The sequence below is a fragment of the Platalea leucorodia genome, assembly GCF_965183815.1.
Source record: "Platalea leucorodia genome assembly, chromosome: 4".
NCBI lineage: Eukaryota > Metazoa > Chordata > Aves > Pelecaniformes > Threskiornithidae > Platalea > Platalea leucorodia.
In genome coordinates this window covers 6,489,356-6,511,353 of record NC_138826.1, presented here as the reverse complement: position 1 = coordinate 6,511,353, position 21,998 = coordinate 6,489,356, and the positions used below count along the sequence as shown (strand labels likewise).

Here is a 21,998-nt window from a genome sequence, read left to right as displayed (position 1 = left end):
TATTTGAGATGTGCAGGAATTACACTTGTTCTATTTGAATTACATATTATTTTAAAAATTACTCTATAATCTTATTTAGACAAAAGACAACAGAGTGTGTGTGTCTTTTAAAGGTCAATGATGCTTTGCACTGCTGTACCAATTAAATGGAAATCTACAGTTCCCTAGTGATGAAAATAGGGAATACTTGAAAAAATGCAGCTTCAGGAAGATTTATTTATACTGGTAATTTTGTTTTTAACTTGAAGTATTTGTTGATACTAGACTTGATTATATCTGATGTTTTGCAGTGCTGAATCTGTAACACTCAATGACTGTCTTCAGTTGTCATATTTGCCTTCCAAAAGAAACTACATGCTGTTATTGTATCCCAGAGAAATTTTGATTCTTGACTTGGAAGTGAATCAGACAGTGGGTGTGATTGCAATTGAAAGAACAGGTGTGCCTTTCCTACAGGTAATGAAAATTTGATTGGTTTCTATCATTGTAATAGTTCATTAAGATCATACGTAAGTTCATGACCCACTGACAGCTGTGTTTTGGTTAGTTCTAGAGGATGAAAAGGAGTTAGCTCACCAGGGGGAAAAATGTCATCTGAACCAAGCATTCCTTAATTTAGTTTGCTGAAGTCTGCAGCAAACCAACCTCTTTGCAGTTTTACAAAAGTTACCAGTGTGGAAATAGTGCTGTGGAAAAAGGACATTTCGTTCTCTGGTGGTGAAGCTGCTTACACACAAGTTAATACTAGTTCTCTGAGCATCTGCCTTTGCTTAATTAGACAGCTAAGTCTAGGCCAAGGTCTTATTGAAGCATCTTTATTCTTTTGGAATCATGAATTCTGATACTAAAAAAGAAAGTTGTTTTTTTAAAAAAGTGAAAGCTAAAAAGAACATATATGAGTACATTAATGTTTAAAAAATAAAAAAAGAAAAACCAAACCAGCAAACAATTCAAACAAAAACTTTCAATTAACTTCTCAAATTAATTGACTTCCTTAGTCACAAGTACTGTAGCTAAAGAAATTCATTGAAGTGTTACATTAATGATAACATTTTTAGTGACTTGCTTATACATCAAGATACATCAGTGTACTTTGCAAAGGATAAGATTTTCATGACCCAGTTTAATGTGGTATCTCTTTACCTAGGTAATTCCTTGTTTTCAGCGTGATGGGTTATTTTGCCTACATGAAAATGGCTGTATAACTTTAAGAGTTCGCAGATCTAACTGCAGTATAACTGGAACTCCAAATGAAGAGCCAGGTAAGTTTTGTGTCAATAATGTCCAGAAATGAACTTTGAGGCATTTTAATTAATACTTTAACACCAATATTAACCATCACACCTCATATGGGATAGTGAATTACAGCCATTCTAGTGTTTTTTTTTCTCATACATTAAGTTTAAATTTAAATTTATGCTGCATTCTCCCATAAGTGTTTCTGACTTCCTGAAATTTAGTGCAAAGTGAGATACTAATATCCTGAAAATCCTTTTATCACTAAATAATACTTTAACTATGAAGTGGCTTAACATATACACATATACAAGAATGCCACATATACAAGAAAGTTTTAGATAAAAGATGATTAGTTTGTTCTTTTTATCGTTAAGAAAAAACATATTTTTCAGGCAAACACAAGGTTTTGGAAGTCATTTGGTCAATTGGAAGAATCAATTTTAGAACTAAGGGATGAGCTTAAATTTAGATTAAAATCTAAATTATTAAACCTTTGTCTTTTTTAGGAAATGTTACTAAGAATGGCCTTTTAAATGTAATGAAGGAGACTGGAAAAAAGAAGGGAAAACATAGTTCTGTAAATGTAAAAAAGTTGTGTTTTTTTTTTTTTTTGTTAGAGTTTGTTTGTTTTGTTTGTTTTGGTTTTGGCAGTTTGGTAATTTCTAGTGAGGTACATTACTTGCTTCCAGGTTTGCCAATAAACCAAATGAGTCTTGGATTGTGGAGAGCAGATGCGCTTTCTACCCAGATATGAAACAGTAATTTTTTAGATTTTACAAGATTGGTGTGGAGTAAGGTATTTTAAAGACACAGTTACATTTTGGAGAATTTCTCAAAGCTGTGTTCTGTACAGCAAGATCAACAGTATGTAGTTTCTGATTATTTTTCCTAATTGTTGCACAGGAAGCATGTGGATTTCAACCAAGGAGCTCAGTCATTCTGCAAATTTACCTCTGTTGATTGATCCCATCGTATGTTTTCCATTCTGATTGTTTGTCCTCTGTGGGACATTGATGTTACAGATCCAGACCCAGTTCAGGAGCTGATTTATGATTTAAGAAGTCAGTGTGATGCAATCAGGGTAACAAAAGCAGTTCGACCCTTCAGTATGGTGTGTTGCCCAGTGAATGAGAATTCTGCAGCTCTCATAGTCAGTGATGGCAGGGTAATGATCTGGGAATTAAAATCAAGTATTTCTGGCAGAAATGTGCGTAACAGGTAATGGCATTTATTTTTCTTATCAAAGCTTCCATCTGTTACATTTACAAGTGATGTGTAGTATTTAATTATATTCTAAAAGCAACAGTGATGTCCTTGTGTGTATGGTAGCGTGACCTGTGCTATACATGTGTATGATGAAAGGAAGAGGAACAAAACAGATCATCCAAATAGATTAGTTCCCTTGCTTTGGGGAAGTGAAGGAACTGTATTTACTCTTCTTTCTTTAAAAACATAATTCCATGGTAAGTGGTTGGAATAAGGAAACAAAAGATAGGAATGAATATTCACATTATTTTGGGGGAACATTTTCTTCTCATTTGGCTTTCTTGAGACTATAGTTTTCTTCAGGAATGAATCTCTCGCTTTCAATCACATGAAAGGACTGCAAAATGAGTCTGGAAAGAGCTACGTTTTTAGTAGGGGAATGGTTTTCTGTTAGATTTCTGTGAATTTGACACAGAGCAATATAAGGCTGCACAGCAGGTGGCTGGAATACAGTGGTATAACAATATTCTTATATACAAAACCTTTAGAGTTTTAGATTTTAACCAGTCTCTAAAAATACTATATGAAGTAGTATAGTTCTTTAAACATTCAGTGTATTAAGGTCATTCTGCTGCAATAAACTTTTAAAGTACTATTGAATAAAATAAATAACTTACTGCCATAAAAGAAAAACAGAATTCTTAGTTCACTTTTAACTGTCAAAAGTACCAGATTTTCAACATAGATCCTTTTGTTGTTCATCAATGATTTAATATTTTTACTCTTGGTGTTCTCAGAAATACTGTTAGATGGATTCTTTGTGATGCATATCCAAGAGAGCTGTTTAGGATCCATATGTTGCTGGGTTTTACTTCTTGCACTCTTAGGCTCATTTCTAAAACACTGATTTTTGTCATGATTATATAGCCAGGAAAAATGTAATAATAATATAAGAACCACTGAGCCTAGAGGATTCTGGATGTGGTTGGATTGTACTGAAAAGTAAAGCATAGTTCTAGTTGGCACAGAGTCTTTAATGGATTTTGAAGGAGTCTTGCTCTGTTAGCTCTTGATCCTGCTGGACTTGATGGTCTTAATTAAAATTTGAACTCAAAGTCCGTTAAAGTGAATTTTTTTTTTTAAAAAGGCATTGTACATGCCTTAAACTGCATTTTTACGTACAGCTGGGTGCAGTCAGTAGCCTTTGGTCTTTGCTCATGACATAGACCTGTCCTCAGCCTAGCCAGATATGATTGCCAAGGCTGCAGGGGCTGTTTGAGTCCCTTTTAGATGGAGATTGCACTGAAACCCAGTCACTGGGGAAAAAATAACACAAAAACCTGATGCATAGATATCTCACAAGACTGTAAACATAGGTAATGCTGTAAGTTTCTGCTGTAGCTTTGTATATGCAAAAGCAATTGTGTTTCCTGTGTTTAGGTGAAAGGCATTCCTTTAGTTATGGGTTTTGCATCTGGAACCTATATAAGAAGTTCATATAGGTTAACAAAAGCCATTCCCCAAGTATGGGAATCTGTTCTTAAATGTCGAAATATTTATGATTGTTCTTTAGCTGTATTCATTAACAAAGCTCTATATATTAATACACAATATATTTAAAAGCTTCCATTCAGCGCTTAGGTACACTTCAGAACAAGGAATACGTCTGTCCGTTTTTCTGTTACTTGTAAATATCTCTGTAAGGAAGATGAAAGTTATTTTAAATTCTGTACATTTTTGTGTGCATTATCTCCTGGTAGAGTTGTTCATGGAAGTTGACGTTGGGAATAACCTTCTCAAAATACTCTGCAACTAGTAAGTGGTAGGAATACTGAAAGAACAACCTGGGGAAAAAAGAAAATCAAGGACCTAAGTCAACAGATGATCCAGTTTGTATTAGGAACTTGTTTTCATTTCTTTTACAGCAGTTCAAGTGCATCACCTTTGTATTCCCCAGTCTCATTCTGTGGAATTCCTGTAGGAGCATTCCAAAATAAACTTCCAGACCTCTCATTAGACAACATGATTGGTAAGAATTTCTCCCACTAATATCACTGCTACTCATTTCTAGGATTTTTGAATCATTGTATGTCTTAGCTTACTTAAGAACTACATATGTTAAAATTATTTTCTATGCAATTGAAGTAGTAATTCTGAAAGAAAAGAATTCCTGTTTGCTAAAGAAATTATCAAATTAATCTTTTTGAGGATTTTCTGTTGAGGACCAATGTTCAAAGTTCATTTTCTCTGAGGAAAAAAAAAGTAATTTAAAATGGAATTTGGCCAAAACTCCTTCATTTTTTTTTAAAAGTAATCTTAAATGGATGAAGATTATTTATCTGACACATCCATCTTTATGAAATCTAGATAGCAACCAACACTTCAGTATTGAGAAATGTTCCATAAAGATGGTTGCCTTTATGTTTTCAAACTAATTTTTATTGGAAAAGTGACTAGTGCTGCTCAGAGATACAAAGGTGCAGATTTGGATTTGGTTTGGTAAAAGTTGTCCGTATTGTTAGGTGCAGGCAGCTTACCACTGTGGGAGGTCCTTTTGCACTTTCTCTCATGTGTTTAAAGATGGCATTTAGGGCATGATTTTTCTCTTATCTGTATTTCTTGTAGTCATTGACATCATAGCTATTGTTATTTTGTACCTTACATCACTCGGACTGGTACAGCTGACTGCAGAAGGGATACAGCAGTGGAATTATATCCTTTTTGTACCCAACTTTACTGCTGAATCTGAGCAAATTCAGTATATTTCTAGCAGTGGATTGCACTCGGTTTTTACTGTTTGGCGTTATAGCTCCATAAGTCTTTGAATTGGTCTAATAATTTTAAAAATTTGTAACTAACTTTAAAAGAAAGGAGAAAAAAAAATAGAAACTACCCTTGAATTCTGGAAGACTGAAATGGTTGCACTTACTTTTCCCCCCCTCTTCCTTTCTTTTCTTTTTTTTTCCCCTTCTTAGTGTTAGGAAAGAAAGCTAATATCAGAGAAATTAGCTCAAGTGCAGTCTTCCAAAAAGTTTTATCATACAGAGTTCAACAGGAAGGAATGCCCCTTTAAATAAACATTGCTAACATATATGCTAGGTTATTTGTAATTTTTATTTTATAAACTCTTGGGTCTGATAACTTTCTTAACATCTAAGATTATAATTTAATACTAACAAGAGCTTTTGTTTTTAAGCAGGGCAAGGCACAATTGCTGGAGAAGAACAGTTAAAAAGTTCTTTTCTGCAGGAAGTACACCTCAAATTTCTGCTGACTGGACTTCTTTCAGGTCTTCCTTTGCCTCCATTTGCTATCCGCATGTGCCCACCTCTTACAACAAAAAACATTAAACAGTATGAGCCAATCCTTGCTGTTGGTAAGTATCTTGAACAGTTTATTGGTTGCTCTGAAAATACTAAACTCTAGATTAAATACAAATATAGTTACTAATACAGAAAAAGATTCTATGTTTTGATCCTGTGTAACTCATAACAAGTAGGAACCCTTGTATTAGTTTGCATCCATGATAGTCTTTGGATTCTTTTTTTACTGCATTGGGTTTCAATATTGCTACCTGAAAAATTGCAATATATTAGCAAGTTGGTATTTATCCTTCTTTTACTATGATATTGGTCCATTGATATGCTCAGCGTTTTACATGCTGCTCTCTCTTCATTCTAAATATCACTAAATAGGGACTTCTGCAGCACTGCATTCCTAGAATAACTAAATTAACTTAATAGAGACTGTACTTTTGTTATGGTGTAAGTACCTAAAAATACACTTAAATCATGTTCTTTTTCCTGAATGAATCTATTCTGTCTTATTACAAATGTAATTAACTCATCTAGATATTACAATAGTTGCCAGTGAGCACTTTATTTAATTTATTATCTCTGAGTTCTTCCTATTCAAATCTGATTTTTCTAGCATGCTCTTTCAGACCACGTGAGGGATTTCACAATGTATCGACACAGGCTGCTGTCTTTCTCTGCAGTCAGCTGTAATTTAAAGATTGTAGTAGGTTGTAAAATTAGACCTCCAGATTTGGGTTGTTCAAATGTGCTCTTGGTATATCTAAGATACCAGTTGATTCTTGGCTGCCCTGGCAAGGCTGTGCCTGTCGCAAGTCAGACTTGGGAGTTTTTTGTTATGCTTAAGGTTGCCTCTGCTATAGAGCCTTAGGTTTTTGGACTGGGCTGGGGGCAGATTGCGAAGGCGAATGTTACGCAGGAGCTTACAAGGAGGATCTCACTCCAGTAATGAAAATGCCATAATAATGCATGTACGTATGTGTGCCGTTCTCGTAATACTCCTGTTATTACTAAGCTAAAAGTACCATCAATAGTTGTGCTCTGAAATGTAGGCAAGCTATCATTATGTGATGTGATGCTACTAAAACTTACCTTTTGATTTTTATATAAGCTGTAGCTGTTAAAACAGGTGAAATATAAAAGTTGGGAAATTAATAGGTAGGTTTAAAGTGCATTTACAGCAAGGTCTGCAGCATTCTAGACTTAAGGTACCTGAACGGCTCTTTAGGTATGCATTGTTGTATTTAATAAAATTGATATGAGTATAAAGAAAAAAGAGAAGGAAAAGTAAGTCTTCCCAGTGTCTAATACAAAATTGTAACTTTCAGTGTTTCAAAAGGTATTTGATCTAATTGAAGCTAATAGCTACTAAGTTATTGATGTGTAATTTGAAAGAGGTCATTATTTCAGGGTTGAGAAAACAGAATTATGTTAATGATTTGGTAAAATCTACCCATGGTTCTCCCCTGGGATTATTGGTGGATAACAATTAATAGTCTTCCTTGAAGCATTTCCTCACCTTGAATAATCAAAACAAAAAGAAACATTCCTTTCTTCTGCAACTGGGTATGTTGTGAAAATGCAAGAAGAATGAACAGACTTTCTACAGGCTCTACAAGTAGGTTCAGGAAAATGCCTTGATCCAAATGGATTTCATTGGCTGCAGAGAACCTTACAGGGTTTAATATTTGGGGTTTAAGCACTAGGAATCAAAATACCTTTTCTAAAATGATGAAATATACGTTACAGGTGTTTAAAAAAAAAAAAAAAGAGAGGAATAGCTGTAAATCCTGCATTTTCACTAAAGTATGAAAGAGGAGAATAAAACGAGTCTACATGTTCTTTTTTTTTTTTTTTTTTTAAATCACTCTTTGTAGGTACAAGTAATGGCTCTGTCCTGGTGTTTCATCTCACGAGTGGACTCTTACACAAAGAATTAAGCATCCATTCCTGTGAAGTCAAGTAAGATTTTAATTTTAATTCCTACTATAATCCTTCTGGGAGACAAACGTTAAAACATATAACTAATGTTGTACCAGCAACGTGCGTGTCTCCTTTCCTTCTTAATGATGCTTAAGAAAATTGCCTGTTAAGTAGTCTACCTTAACAGTATCTTTGCTATGTATAAGCAGTAACACACTGTCAAAATTAGAGTGAAAATTACATTGAACTAAATATTTGAATTGTATCTGTGCCTGCTGATCTAGGATGCATATCAGCTACTTCCCGTTTCTTTAGTGCATCGTAGTACAAAGAAGACTTTTTAGGACAAGAAACTTTATTACACTGTCTCATTTATATAACTGTCGTGACTCACAGGTTGTGTCCTTTGAAATAATTCTGGTTTGTACATCAGGATTTATTTACTTTGCCACCTTGGGGCTGAAATTACTATTGAGACAGTTCCAGTCCTAACTGAAGTGAAAATAATTTTATCGTTACAAGATTTTAAAGACTCAGTATTTATCAATCCTAAGTAAGGAACAGAGTAAGTTTTAACACTGTTGTACTGTGTGGTTTTGTGTACACAATGACATAATTTTTTGGATAACTAAAGGCAAAGATATTCAAGATGGTGCTTGCTGGATACATATAATAAAATAATAATAAAAAATATAATAAAATATATAAAAATATAAAAAATATAATAAAATAAAATATTTATTTTTGGTAGTAATATTAGTAAAAATTTGTACCAGAGTTGTGGCGTGAAACCTTCATCAGTGTAAGGTCTTCATTTTACTGTTCATGCTACAAAAAGATAAGAAAAATACAGGTGTCTGAGCATAGATAGCTCTAAGAATTCATTATGTAAACCTGCTTTGAATCTACCACCAAAATCACGTAAGTATATTTACATTTATGGTGTGATTAGTAGGCACTGTAAGAAGAGAATTTCCCTTTCTGTTCTAAACCATTTGAGTTTTTGTTTCATACCATTAGCTACTTACAAAATCATTTTCATTTTATGTTCTGTTATGCAGCACAAGTGAATACTGCTTTTTTTTCCTCATTAAGGTGATTATAGAATTCAAAATTAAAACCACTACTAACATTTCACAGATTAAAGAAACAAACAAACAAAAAAAAAAGAAGATGGGGAGACAGGAGGAAATATGCTTTTGAAAAAAATATTTCTTTATCTTTTATTTAGGCTTATTGGAAGTTAAGTTAGTTTGGGCTTTTCACTTTGCAAAGGTTTTGCAACTTTTGAATACGTTGTCTTTCTAGGAACTGTCCTTGCACAAATGGTATTTTTAGAACAAAATTAAAATGACTGTGAATTTTATTTAGTCATAAGCTGTTACCTGGGTAAGTTTTTTAAATATTTGTTTTAATTTCCTCAGTCCCACTCTTAATGGTCTTAGTGACTTTCTGCATAAGTCTTACAAGTTCAAGGGAGTGCTTTAAGCAATGTAGAATAAGGCACAGTAGCTTTTTTTTTAATTAATATTCATGGAGTGCAACAGTTTCTCTTTCAGTGGGAATTCTTACTTTACCTGTAAAATGCAGATAGATTGGATAATGCCTCTATTTCAGTTTTAACTGAAAATACACCTTTAGGGAACACCATTATTTTAGTATGTAATTGATAATACCCTGAAATTGTAACTCAAGGCCAGCAGAATTTTCAGTGCCTTGTAAGTTTAAGAAGAGAATGTAATAAAACTGAGGTCTTTGGAATGGCAACTGTCCTTTACACATCAACTGTGCTAAAATAGTGGCCGCTGAGTTGTCTAGGTGCTAGCAATTGACTTTTTTTTGAGATTAAAGAGTTCTTTGTTAGAAGCTATACATGTAGTCGCATACTGATTTTTTTTTTTAAATTATTTTTAAACTTTGCAGTTCTGTATTGTGATTAGGAGTAGGGCAAATTGTTTTTCTGTCTTCCATTTAAGATGGTTTATCCTTGTGAGTAACCTTCAATGTTAATTTTGTCCGTGATTATTACTTAGCTATTTCACTATTTAGAATTATGTGAGTAAATACTTTTGCTTTGAGTTTAATTTGGTTTTTATTAGGAGACTGAGGCAAGAAGCAGCAGAAATGCTTCAGAGCGCACAGAGAGGAAAAGGCAATCAGGCTGCTGCTAGGAGCGTGAGTGAGGGGAAAAAAACAAAGGGTCACTATAGCATGTGTGCTGGCTGAAAGGAGCTGCGAGCAGGAGGTCAGTCCGTCTTCCTTCAGGATACAAAGAAATGCAATTAATTCTTATTACCAAGAGGAATTAGAAGAACCATGAAATGACGAAGCCTGATACCTGTTCTGTCTTTTAAGTGGAGCAATCTAAGCTATTGTGGTAAGATAGGAGATGATAGTACATCTTCAATGCAGAGGAGAATATACTTGAGACATAAATAAAATGCCTGCAACGTAGCCTCAAGCTCAGTGGAAGTGGTGCATTTGCAATGCCTCTCACTGCTACTTTCGCTTATTCTGATAGATAGATAACTATGACTAGAGCAGTGCTTCTCATTTGTTTTCACTGAAGTTCAGCAAGTCCAAGACTGCAACAGTTTTAATTTTTATAATTAAAATCTCTCTGACTGTAAGAAGAAAGGGTACGGCCTGCAGGCAAAACTTGGAAATTACTGCATTACATCCAAGTTTTAGCAGTTGAATTGAAGCTGACTCCCCTTTGGGAGACTGCTTTGCAAACATTCATCACCCCTTAAAAAAACTTTCCTCACGCAGAGAAAGATGAATGAAAAATACCTACCACTTCTGTTGTACAGGTGTTGGTGTGCTCAGTTTATTTCTGTGCGTTAGTAAATACGCTTTGCCTGACAAGTGTAAGCAGTGTTGCAATGAAATCCTGTGTATTCGGAATGGAATTCAGAAGTCTCCATTAGAGGATGTACGATTGTCTCAGATGTACCATGTTCAGCACTTAATTGTATTTTTTTTTTCTTAACCTATCTCTTAAAAAGGAAAAATTTGTTCCATTGCTGACGTTCACTTTTGAACATGTAGACCATACAAATACTTTTGAAGTACAAGGAAAATTCTTTTTAAGTAATAAAATTTGAGGCTGAGAGTATTTTCTGATAATATGATTGGGATTTTAATACAGTTTTCTTTAAGATATGGTTTTATTTCCAATATTACCTTTCTCTTTTTCTTAAAATTCTTCTAATTACTTTGAGTAGCAGCTGCCTTGTCATAAAGTCAAAACAATCCATTCCCAACTGGAAGAGTCATTTGTGTTTTTATCCGCTTCAGTACACTCTGTAATGTGGTTGGATTGGAAACATTAATCAAAACAACTGAATCTTACCTCTGCAGTAACTGAGACAAGTTGAATGTACAGAATCTCTGAGTTTCATATTTTAAAAGAGTGGATCCAGTCTGAGAAATAGTTTACAGCTGAATGTAACCCTTAATTCTAGTAGACAAAGATGTCCTTTATTAGGAAATTTTGCAAATGGACATATTTCAATAGGGAAGGCATTACTTGTTTCCTTCATTAGAACTTGAACCACTGTCTTCAGAATCTCAATTTACATGTATGACAATAATAAAAATTTTACTGTTTCAGGTGCAAGCAGTTAGCTAAGCTAAGGTTTCCTTTTGATTATGAGTGTTTTGGGTTTCTGTAGAATTTTATTGGTATTGACAGATAGGCAGCTGGCAGCAAAGAAAAAGGACTTGTCCTGTTAAATCTGAGCTGATGAAAGAAGTATAGAAAATGCTTCAGGTCTTTGAATGAGAATGGTGAATAACTACTGGCAATAACAATGCATTACAAGTATTCTGTGCTTTTTGCAAAAAACATAGTAGAATAATAGATAACAATTAGAAAAGTGTCAGAATTCATATTTCTTCCATTTCAGAAGGCTCCCTGTATTTATGACCCTTTGAAGACTTGCAGTGTCACACATAAATGTTTCGATTAATAATTGGATACTACTCATTTTGATTGAAATTATCGGTTGAACTTTCATAGGTCCTGGTGGGAGAAGGACCCAGTCCTAAATTTTTAACTTTACTTGAGGACTTAGGAATAAAGCTTCTCTTTTTTTTTTTTTTTTTTTTTTTTAAAGCTCGAACTAAAAAAATAAAGATAAATATGGCTGTAACTTGTATGTGCAGAATATTACGGAAGTGCTTTTTGCTTTCACCATCTACATTGCATTTAGGAAACTTCTACTTAATACAATGTGAGTTGGATGTACTGACAGTAAATCATAAATACTGTTATTTATCTTTCTCACATTTCGCATATATCCTTGCAAGACAGACCATGATTTTACAATTGATGAAACAGAAGACTTAGTTGTCCTGGAAATAGTTCTTAAGTAATCGGTGTTTGAAGGAGTTGAGGAAAACCTAAATCCTTTTATCCATGTTAAAATGAACTCGGGCGTATGTATGTATTAGAACAGTCTAAATTTTCTTTTAGATTAGTTCCTTGATTTATTCCACAGATAAAGGACTCAACTATTTATGCTGGCATAAAGTGTGTGTGGGAAATGGGGACGGGAGGACTATCTCGATTTGGAACAGTACCACCTAGTCCTGCTTTCTGTCTTTTTGTGGCCTGTGGTAGATCTCAAGAATTTGCTTAGAATCCATATGTGCTGACAATATGTTATATACTGTGTAACTTTACATCCTTGCAAGACTTCAAGGTAATTTGGTTTGTGGCTGCCTTGGCATGATCTAAAAGAGAAAAAAAACAAAAAAATCAGGTTGTTCAGTTCTTTTGTGATAGCCTTTGAAATCTCTACAGGGCCTCTCCTATTCTATCCTCTTTGTTTCTCCTCTCTCTGTGCTGAAGGAATCACATCTCTGCACCCTATTATCCATATGAGTATTTTTCTCTTTCTTTATGCTGGCAAATTGGAGTTATTTGATAGTTCTTCCCATCTGGTAAACCACTGATTTTAGTCCACTCTAGTGCTGAGTATCTGTCAGGGATTTTCACAGAAGTTACCGGTGTTTCTAACTGAAATTTTGGTTTTAACCAAACAAGAACCAGTGTAGTCTGAAAAGAAAGCTGCTCTTTCATTTAATTTGGTAACTTTATATTTACATCATACTTGTAAATGCGTAGGTTCTTTTTATGCTTAAGTGTAGTGTTTCCATGGGATGTAGAAAATTACTTCTGTGCTGTTTTCAAACTGAAGAACATACATGAAAAAAAATTACTGTACTTCAGTCCAGGCTATTCTAGCCATTCAAATATTTTGGCTAACATGTTCTGTGTACTCTCTTCTGATGACAGGGGAATTGAGTGGATAAGCTTGACTGGGTTTATTTCCTTTGCCACATCAACACCTAACAATATGGGGCTAGTAAGGAATGAGCTGCAGCTGGTGGACCTACCAACAGGTTAGTATTTCCTGAGAAATCTCTACAAGAGGCTAACAGACTTGCTGGGGAGTGACAAATAGAAGTTCTTGCTATCTTCCCCCCCCCCCCCCCCCCCCCCCCCCCCCGTTGTCACGACAAAATAAAATAATAAAGAGGAGTTTTAACTGGTTCTGCTCTTCTGTCCTTGTGAAGCCACGTAATGTGTTCTATCTGTTGCTCTACAGACAGACTTGAAACAACACCTTCGCAAAGATGTCTGTCGTTTGACTTATTAAAAGAATGAATATGTGTCAGCAGGAGGTTTAGAAGCATTCACGCAGTATTGGGTTTTAGTGGTATATTTTGTTCACAAAATGCATCTATTTTCAAATGTGTTTTATCATAGTCTACACCCATTGTTTCATGTGCACCTGAAATAGTGTTCAACCATTTATTGTGCTTTGTATCAGCAACAGATAATTTTTCAAAGTAGGCCAGGCGCGTGGCCAGAATTTGAGTGTGTGTCTGAATGTAAAATGGATATACTTCTATAAAGAATTGGAAGGGTTAAAAAATAAATAACTTTTAAAAAGATACAGTTGATAGCAAAACTAACAGACAGATTGTGTGTGTTTTTCAATGACTCTGGCCTTATAATGGATGACAATTATATTTGTGATTGAGTTCAATATTTGTACAATATGAGGAGTTATAATTTGGAAGATTAGACAGCCCAAAATAGGAAGCACTTCAATATTTTTAAATTATTTTTGAATGGGAAAACCTGGAGCCATTTAATTTCTAATTGAAGAGCCTGAGTCTTGTGACACATGGCTAATTCTGAATTGCTTTATGTAGCATAAAGTGATTTTTTTTTTTTTTTTTAATTAAGCTTATGGAAAAGACTCAATTTTTGTATTTACAGGGTGCTGCACAAAGAGGCTATTCCTTTAACATAACAATATTCTATTTTTTTTCCTGATAATGTCTTTTCTTCATTTGTTTAAAATCAAAACAGAAAAGATACATACTTTTAAAAATTAATTTCATGTAAAATGGGATTTTGATTTTTCACTTCTAAATCAGTATTGAAGCATTTATAAATATAACTGATAAAGGGCTTAGTATTTCTGCAGGCAACCAAGTTCCAAGTAAATGTGAATACCTGACATGTTAATGTATGTTTTGCTTAAAAAAAATGTTACTTTTCCTTTTTTAAAACTTAGAAGAAAGGCATAGCTACCTAACTGTTTGATCGTTGGGTCTTCCATCACTAATTAGCCCAACTTTCTATTTCAGTTCTAGGAAAGCTCTGCTGATTTGTATTTACTTCATGAACACTTTGACAAAATTCTCATTTATGTTTCTGAACAACAATAAGGAAGAAAATTCCTATGGTGTCTGATCACTAATGAAGGAAATAGATCTGGAAGGTTTCCTGCAGGCTGGCCTCTGACCCGAGAGCTCTAACTAGCATTGTTGATAACTAGATTTATTCACGTAATTGGCATAAGATAAGTATTTTAGCTATGAGTAGCCACAAGAGTGGCTGAAGTTTGGAAACTTGAATTTTCCTTGAAAGCTAAGGAGAATGAAACTTGCATAGGAGATGCTGCGATATCCTGGTGTTTGTCAGTCATTATTTATTTTAGTGATATGTGTAACACCTTTAATTCTGCAACACTTCCTACAGGTGGGTCAAAATTTTGTTGGGGATAAGATTAGAAGTTCTTATGGCTTTTCAGCAGTGTCCATTCTTTTAGCTGGAGAGAAAAAATAGTTCTGCTAAGTGTAGAATGAGTTAATACTTCAGCATGGAAATGCTTTCAGACTTCTAAATATGATGTTAGTTTATGGCAGAGTTAATTTATCTTACAAAACCTGAAATCTACTCATGAATTTCCTCCTTGGGGAATCAAGAGTATATCTCATTGGCTTTGAGTGGAAAATAATAACTCTCTGAACTCTCTCTCTGTATTTACATAATGCTGATTATGCATCAATTTCAGTAGTTGTGCTCTGGAAGCCAGTCAGGTATTACATTAGACAGTAGAGTTAACATTATATTTAGTCCTTTGAAATGCAGTAAAACTTCGACAATGACAAGAGTGATGTAAGATAGGGCAGGTTACTTGGAGGTGTTCTAGTTTAGTTTGTAAACTATTTCTGTTTATAAACAGAATAGTTTATAAACTATTTCTATATTTATATATAGTTTAGTAACTATGTCTGTTTTCCCCCATGTTGTTGTGTTCCAGGCAGGAGCATTGCATTTCGTGGGGAGCGAGGCAATGACGAGCCAGCTATTGAAATGATAAAGGTGTCTCATTTGAAGTAAGTAGATTAGCTTTGTGAGGTTTATAAGTTTTACTGTACTGCATGAAGATCCTCACGACTTAATAAAAATAATAGAAATTCCAGGAAAAAAACACTCCAGAGAGTATAGACAAATGTACAACAGCACTGAGAGAAAAATACTTTAGGATATTAGTTCAAAGTGCAAAAGCTGTGAATGTTTCTGTGGTTGACTTTGTCACTTGAGGATCCAATCACATTGCAAGGTCAGTCATTAATATTTTCGTTCTTTTAAGAATTGTGTTCACTGAACAGACATTTTGATAATATTAAGGAGAATAAAAGTGCTGAACAGTTTTTGTCAACTTTGATTATGTTATGAGTTAGTTCCTCTTTCTCTAACTTAAGACTTGCTTAAAAGCGGAAGATTGGCATTAAAAGCGGGATGATTTTTCACCATGAAATCCTGCTTATTTTGAGATCAGGCCTGTGACAGGAGGCCCTGGTCAAAAATAACAACAGTATTACTCTGTGAGATTACTTTAGTTTCCTGTATAAATGAAATTAAAGTAGCATTGAATTTAATAAGGCATTATCTCTGAACTTTAAAAGTTTTTTTCTTTACAGTGGAAGGAAAAAAATTAATGTTCTCCAGCTTGCATAGGAATATTTTTGGAAGTATGTATGTGTTCCAGAGAATTTGGAAGAGTTCAACCATATAATGGTCTTATTAATACATTAAAAATTAAGAATAGCCGTGGGCTTAGATGAAGAGACGAGAATGTTAAGCGAGAACAAGAAAGGATAGTTCATTTGAATAGAAATTAATGCAGTTGAGAAGAGTACATAGAGCTGCAGAGCCTCTGTATTTTCGAGTTACATGTGAAAAGTGGTAGATTGAAGGTGTTTTACTCATCTAGCTCTACAGATGAAAGGTCTGAAGACATGACTGACAAGTGGTTTAGTGTAAGAGGATTTTATACTCATTTATCACTGGATTAGGACACTGACATGCATCTGGAGTAGAGAAAAAAAATATCTCTAAGCTAAAGGCTTGGTATGTCTTTCTGATATCTGGTGCAGTCATCAATTCGGGCTGAATATGGCTAAATTAGAGGTGCTGCTGCTTTCTCTGAATTCCTTCCCTTGTCTCCTTTACAGTAATTGAGCAGTACCTGACAGAGATTTCTAATTCTTTTAGCTTTGAAGGAGGATGCTTTTTCAGACAGTCTTTTGCACCTGAGTAACTCAAGGAAATCACAAGCTTTGGAGTGGGATTTGAGACAAATTAATTTACTCTGCTTTCTCTTAGTTTTTGAGGGTTTCCAGAGTGCTGATAGGAACAACACATGTGAAGTAAAATGCTCAGATTGAAATGGAATGATTACTTTTGATGTAGTAAATTCTTACTTGTTTTAGGCAGTATCTAGCTGTAGTATTTAAAGACAAACCACTGGAGATCTGGGATGTCAGAACATGCACTCTGCTCAGAGAAATGTCTAAAAACTTCCCTACAGCAACTGCTTTGGTAAGGAATAAAATCTGATACTTACTATTTATTAAATGTAATATGTTGAGACAGTATAAAAATCTATGAACAATTTTGCAGCAAAATGTTACTGGATCTGTAGCGTACAGATAAGTGCTTTCACTCTTCCTTTTGCATCTGTCATCAAATAGAGGCAAGAAAAAGGAGGTGCTAGTGGAAAAATCTGGTTTGCTCCTTGGGTGATGGAGGGAGGTACCCTAGAAAGCAATATTCATTGAAATCATTATAATTAACAGCAAAATCGCCAGTAAATTCAGGGAGTAAACATTTGTCTTTTCCATTTTTCCTGGACAATTTTTCACAGGAGTGGTCACCTTCTCATAACTTAAAAAGCCTAAGGAAGAAGCAGTTAGCAGCCCGTGAGGCCATGGCCCGGCAGACAGTTGCATCAGATACTGAAGTTAGTAGCGTAGAATCTTCTGTGATCAGGTATTTCTCATTCTGATATCGTGCTGTTCTGCATCAGTTGTTGTTTTTCCACCGTGTGCCATTGTTCTATAGAATAGAATATTTTGGAACTGATTCTTGAGTACGTACCAGGCAAAGCGACTTTATGGGCCTCCCTTTAGCTTTTAGATGTGAAACTTTGATCTGCTGCTGAATGAGAGAAAAAGTGTACCTGTTTCTCTCAGGTGTGTCTGTAGCAGTCCATTAGTTACCTGGTTCTTGAAGTAAAACTCTTCTTTGCCCCTGAACTTTTCCACAAGTTTATAAATGAGTTAACCATTGCTTCTGGATAAATTGTTTTGAAGGTTATATGCATTTTTGTGCTGCCTCTGTGCATTAGTTAGGGAGAATTTGCCTTGCAATTCTAATTTCCAGAAAGAAATACTTGTGTCTCGTTCTGTTTTTTCTTTAAAGCTTGTTACAGGAAGCTGAAAGTAAATCGGAGCTGAGCCAGAACATTTCTGCCAGAGAGCACTTTGTGTTTACAGGTGCTGATGGGCAAGTTTATCATCTCACAGTAGAAGGAAACTCAGTAAAAGACAGTGCAAGAATTCCTCCTGATGTGAGTTCAAATTTTCTATATTGTTAATACTTTCATTTTTTTCTTGGGTATGATTGCCAGAAAAAAAATCAGGGATATGCATTGTAGTGGAAAGTGGTCATTAATGCAGTAGTTTGAAATATGAAATAAAAATTCCAAGTTCAAAAACGGTAGCAATTCTGTTTTCACAATCTTAGTTTTTCCATTGAAAACACTGTTGAAATAAGTGATTTTTTTTTTTTTTTACAGTTTAGAATCTTCATAGGCCCTGACTTGCTTTCTGAATAAATTACATGACATATTTTTAAGAATTTTAGTAAAGCATATACAAAAAGCTTGAATAACAAAGAGGATGTTACTGAAACATGACTATGCTCTGTCAAGGGATTTTATCTTTCCTCATGAGGAGGGCTTGAGTGGGCCAGAGAAATCTTTGTGAGTTTTAAGTTTGATTCCCCACCTCCCCCAGTTGCTCTGAAGAACAATCTTTTTTTAGTTATTCTTGAAGACTTTGATAAATTGAACTTACAAATAGGAACTCTTTTATTTTTGTTTCCTACTTTAGTATATGCTAGTATTATGTTTAATGAGGTCTGTCATGTTGGTGTTTCCTTGCAAGCAGAGACAGAGAAGTGATTTCCATTGCTTTAAACCCAAAATTTCTTACAAGGAAACATCTTTTGAAGCATATTGAAGCAAATATGACTGACTTGATAAATACTTGTATTCAATAGAAATGTTTCTGTTTTAACTGAGTAGAATTTGGTCTGTCGTGTTATATAATACTTAAAGAAAATTAAATACTAATGTTGAAATGTTTGTTCCTCTGTTTGGCTCTATTAATCAAAAGATTTTATTCTGCTGCTTAAATATTTCCAGGGAAGTATGGGTAGCATTACGTGTATTGCCTGGAAAGGGGATATCCTGGTTCTTGGAGACGTTGACGGAAACTTAAACTTCTGGGATTTGAAAGCCAGAGTATCCAGGTATGAATGAAAATTAAGTCTGATAAACATGAGATAATGAGTGTTAGAATGTTTTTTCCCCCTTCATTTTTGTTCTTCGCTGTAGGAGGTCCTCTGGGGTGTGTGAGCAGAAAAATGCAAGTGTTTTGAAATAAAATTTCAGAAAATGCCTACTGTGTTACGATTTCATCTTTTGTGTTTTCAGATGGAGTAACTTTTTATCAAAGTTTTTAAAACAGCTAGATATCTTTCTTATGTTAAATCTGCAATGGCTTCTGATAAAATGTTAAGTATTGTAGTACTTATTTCAAGCATTTAATCTTTTTAGTTTTCATGATAATTTGGATAGCCATTTGTGTATGCGTGTGTGTGTGTATATTGTTCTCCTCAATCTGTACAATACGATCTGCAACATTCAGGGAAAGGATTTAACTACCCACAATATTAGGTATAGAAAGATTGATATTAATCTTGTGCTTTTCTTTTCTTAGGGGGATTCCTACACACCGAAGCTGGGTGAAAAAGATACGTTTTGCCCCAGGGAAAGGAAATCAAAAACTTCTTGCAATGTACAACGATGGAGTAGAAATTTGGGATTCAAAAGAAGTAAGCGTCTGTTGTTTTGATATGTGCTTCTTTGGAAAATGCACATGACTTCTGAAAATCAGGATGAGTCAGGCATTAAGTTTTACTTAGTCATGATTTCTTGCTGACAGTTGTATAATAAAGTTGTATGGCTTTTCTCAGAAGACTTTTAGTTCCTATAAAGCATTTTTAAACTGTCATCAATGAAAAGTACCTTTCACTCATAAAGCTGACAATGTCTCTGAGATACTCTTTGTCATTCTCTTGTAGTGTTTTTGAGGCAGACATTGAAAATTTAAGGGGGTGTCCTCAATCTTAGAATTTAATCTATGTATAAGAGAGTATTTTCACCACAGGTTTCTTAACTTTTGTGCATATTCAAGAGTATGTATTCTTCAATGCATGGATTTAATTTGTTAGGGAATACCAGAAAGTTAGACACTTGTTAATTAACGTTGTCTAGCTTCTCATGTTATTCAAAAATTCTGTAGTAACGTTCAGAATTCTTCAGGGGTTCGCTTCATAGGTCTTTCAGGGGATTATAGTACCATGGGGAAGGAAAGATAATTGTACTGCTTTAGCTTAGCCCTCTGGAGTAAGTTCAAGTTATGAGGGTATGAAACAGGAATTTTAGTTTTTTTCTGTTCACTTTGTAGTGAGCACCAGGTCTGAAATCAGACACTTAATTTGAGCAATATGAAACTCTCCCTTGATGACAGGAGTTGCACAGCAGATATGACCAACAACGGTGAATTCTGTAGGCAGAGCAGAATACTATCCCATGAGTCTCTCCTTGAAGAACATTTGAATAGTTTTGATGCCATGGGATATTCCTCCTATAGCTGTTCCCGCTCTTTTTCTGGGACAAGCAAAAGAGTTTCCTACATGAAAGCATTTAAAATTAATTCACGTTTTCAGCTGAAAATCTTTCAGAATATCTGTAGAAATATTTTATATTCTCAGTCTTATTATCCATGTAATCCTCTCCTTGGAACTTCACCTTTGCCTACAACCAGTTATCGGATATTTCCACATTTTTCTCTAATTCTCTCAGTGCTAAGAGTAATCATGCTCTAGAGCTGTTGTAGCTTACATCTCTGTAACTCGATGCTTTGCTCTAGAACAAGTGAAAGGAAACAGCAGAATGTTGATTGCAGCGGAGGCTTTGTGAATATTTCCTTATATTAACAATTGTAATGTTCTGCGATGCTACAGAAAGGTTACAAAATGTCTAACTACTGACCTGTGGTTAAAAGTGCAGTTTAGAAGGTTTTGCTTATCTGTGTATTGTTTGTGGACAATAAATCATCCTATTCCCATGATGTTATGTTAGTAGTTTCTTTAAATGTATTTCTAGACAAGTTCAGTATTTATCAAGAAAATATATGTTTATGAAGAGCATGAGTTAGTTAATGAGAACCTTACTTCTGCCTTGATGCACGTGTGCTAGATCAGGGACTGGAATTAAAGAGGGAATGTAAATTTCCACCAGTTGACCATGGAAATTTTATCTCAGAAAAGATAACAAAAAGACAGCTGTATAGCTGTGCTCAAAAGGATGTTTTCTCGGCTCTCAATTGGGAAAAAGTATTGTTTCAGGGCAACCATGTGCCCTACTCCAAGGTTTCTAAATTCCCTACTCTCCAGAAGACACTATCATTAAAATGATTTATGACTAACTTCACCTTTTATTGCAAATTTTGTGGTATGCCTCTTGGGTGTGTGACAGTGTCTTACACTGTGTGATGGAGAGCCTACTAAAAATGAAAAATAACTCAACTTTTCAAGGTGCAAATGGTGAGCAGTTTAAGAAGTGGAAGAAACGTCAATTTTCGAATCCTGGATGTGGACTGGTGCACATCAGACAAAGTGGTCTTGGCATCAGATGATGGGTGCATTAGAGTTCTAGACTTGTCCATGAAACCATCGTGTTTTAGAATGGATGAGCAGGACTTAATAGGTATGTTGATTTCTTTTTTGTTATTGGCTGCTAGATATTCCATGTTGAAAGTGGACTAGAAAAACGTTCAGGACTTCTGTTAGAACAGAATTGTCATATGTAGAAGATTAGGTGTCCCTATAGTGGTTTTCACAGATGCCGATAATTTTTTTAGGCTTAGGGCATATGGATGTTTTTTTCTACAAGTTAAATCTCCTAAATAACTATACTTTTTAAATATCTTAATTGGAATATAAATTAACAAAATAAGACCTTTTTGTACAGATGTCTAGCAAGCTGACCTAAAAAGGATTGGTACATCAGTTGGGTATCAGTACCTACGTGACTGCTATTCATTACATAATTTTGAAACATTTGTTAATGTGTGAAAATGTCTTTTCTGGTATTTCCAGATATCTAAGACGGTTTGTAGACTGATTCATTGCTTTTCAAAGTAGATTTCTCCCACTGAACTCTAAAATAGTGATATTAGTGCTGTTTGACTTTTTTGCCATATGTTTAAGAATTTAAATATTTAGCTATTTAAATAGTTAACTAAGCTACATTTTTCTATTTTTTTTATTACTGATGTTCCGAATAACTGCTTTTGTTTTGGTCTTTT

At 34.5% G+C, this 21,998-nt stretch overlaps 1 protein-coding gene across 2 annotated transcripts in view; it reads left to right on the top strand.

Annotated features, from left to right (window-relative positions):
- The window catches only part of WDR11 (WD repeat domain 11), a 47,443-nt gene that overhangs the window by 13,494 nt on the left and 11,951 nt on the right, over window positions 1-21,998 (top strand). The window contains exons 6-19 of one of the 2 annotated variants that reach the window (XM_082309688.1): window positions 291-456; window positions 1,148-1,262; window positions 2,262-2,457; window positions 4,371-4,474; window positions 5,645-5,821; window positions 7,637-7,721; window positions 12,988-13,094; window positions 15,314-15,389; window positions 16,770-16,878; window positions 17,204-17,328; window positions 17,761-17,908; window positions 18,767-18,873; window positions 19,344-19,458; window positions 21,226-21,397. In XM_082309688.1, coding sequence (XP_082165814.1) covers window positions 291-456; window positions 1,148-1,262; window positions 2,262-2,457; window positions 4,371-4,474; window positions 5,645-5,821; window positions 7,637-7,721; window positions 12,988-13,094; window positions 15,314-15,389; window positions 16,770-16,878; window positions 17,204-17,328; window positions 17,761-17,908; window positions 18,767-18,873; window positions 19,344-19,458; window positions 21,226-21,397 — 1,802 coding nt within the window. Of the gene's footprint in view, window positions 1-290; window positions 457-1,147; window positions 1,263-2,261; window positions 2,458-4,370; window positions 4,475-5,641; window positions 5,822-7,636; window positions 7,722-12,987; window positions 13,095-15,313; window positions 15,390-16,769; window positions 16,879-17,203; window positions 17,329-17,760; window positions 17,909-18,766; window positions 18,874-19,343; window positions 19,459-21,225; window positions 21,398-21,998 lie in introns of both variants that reach the window. The other variant, XM_082309689.1, reaches the window with a different exon arrangement.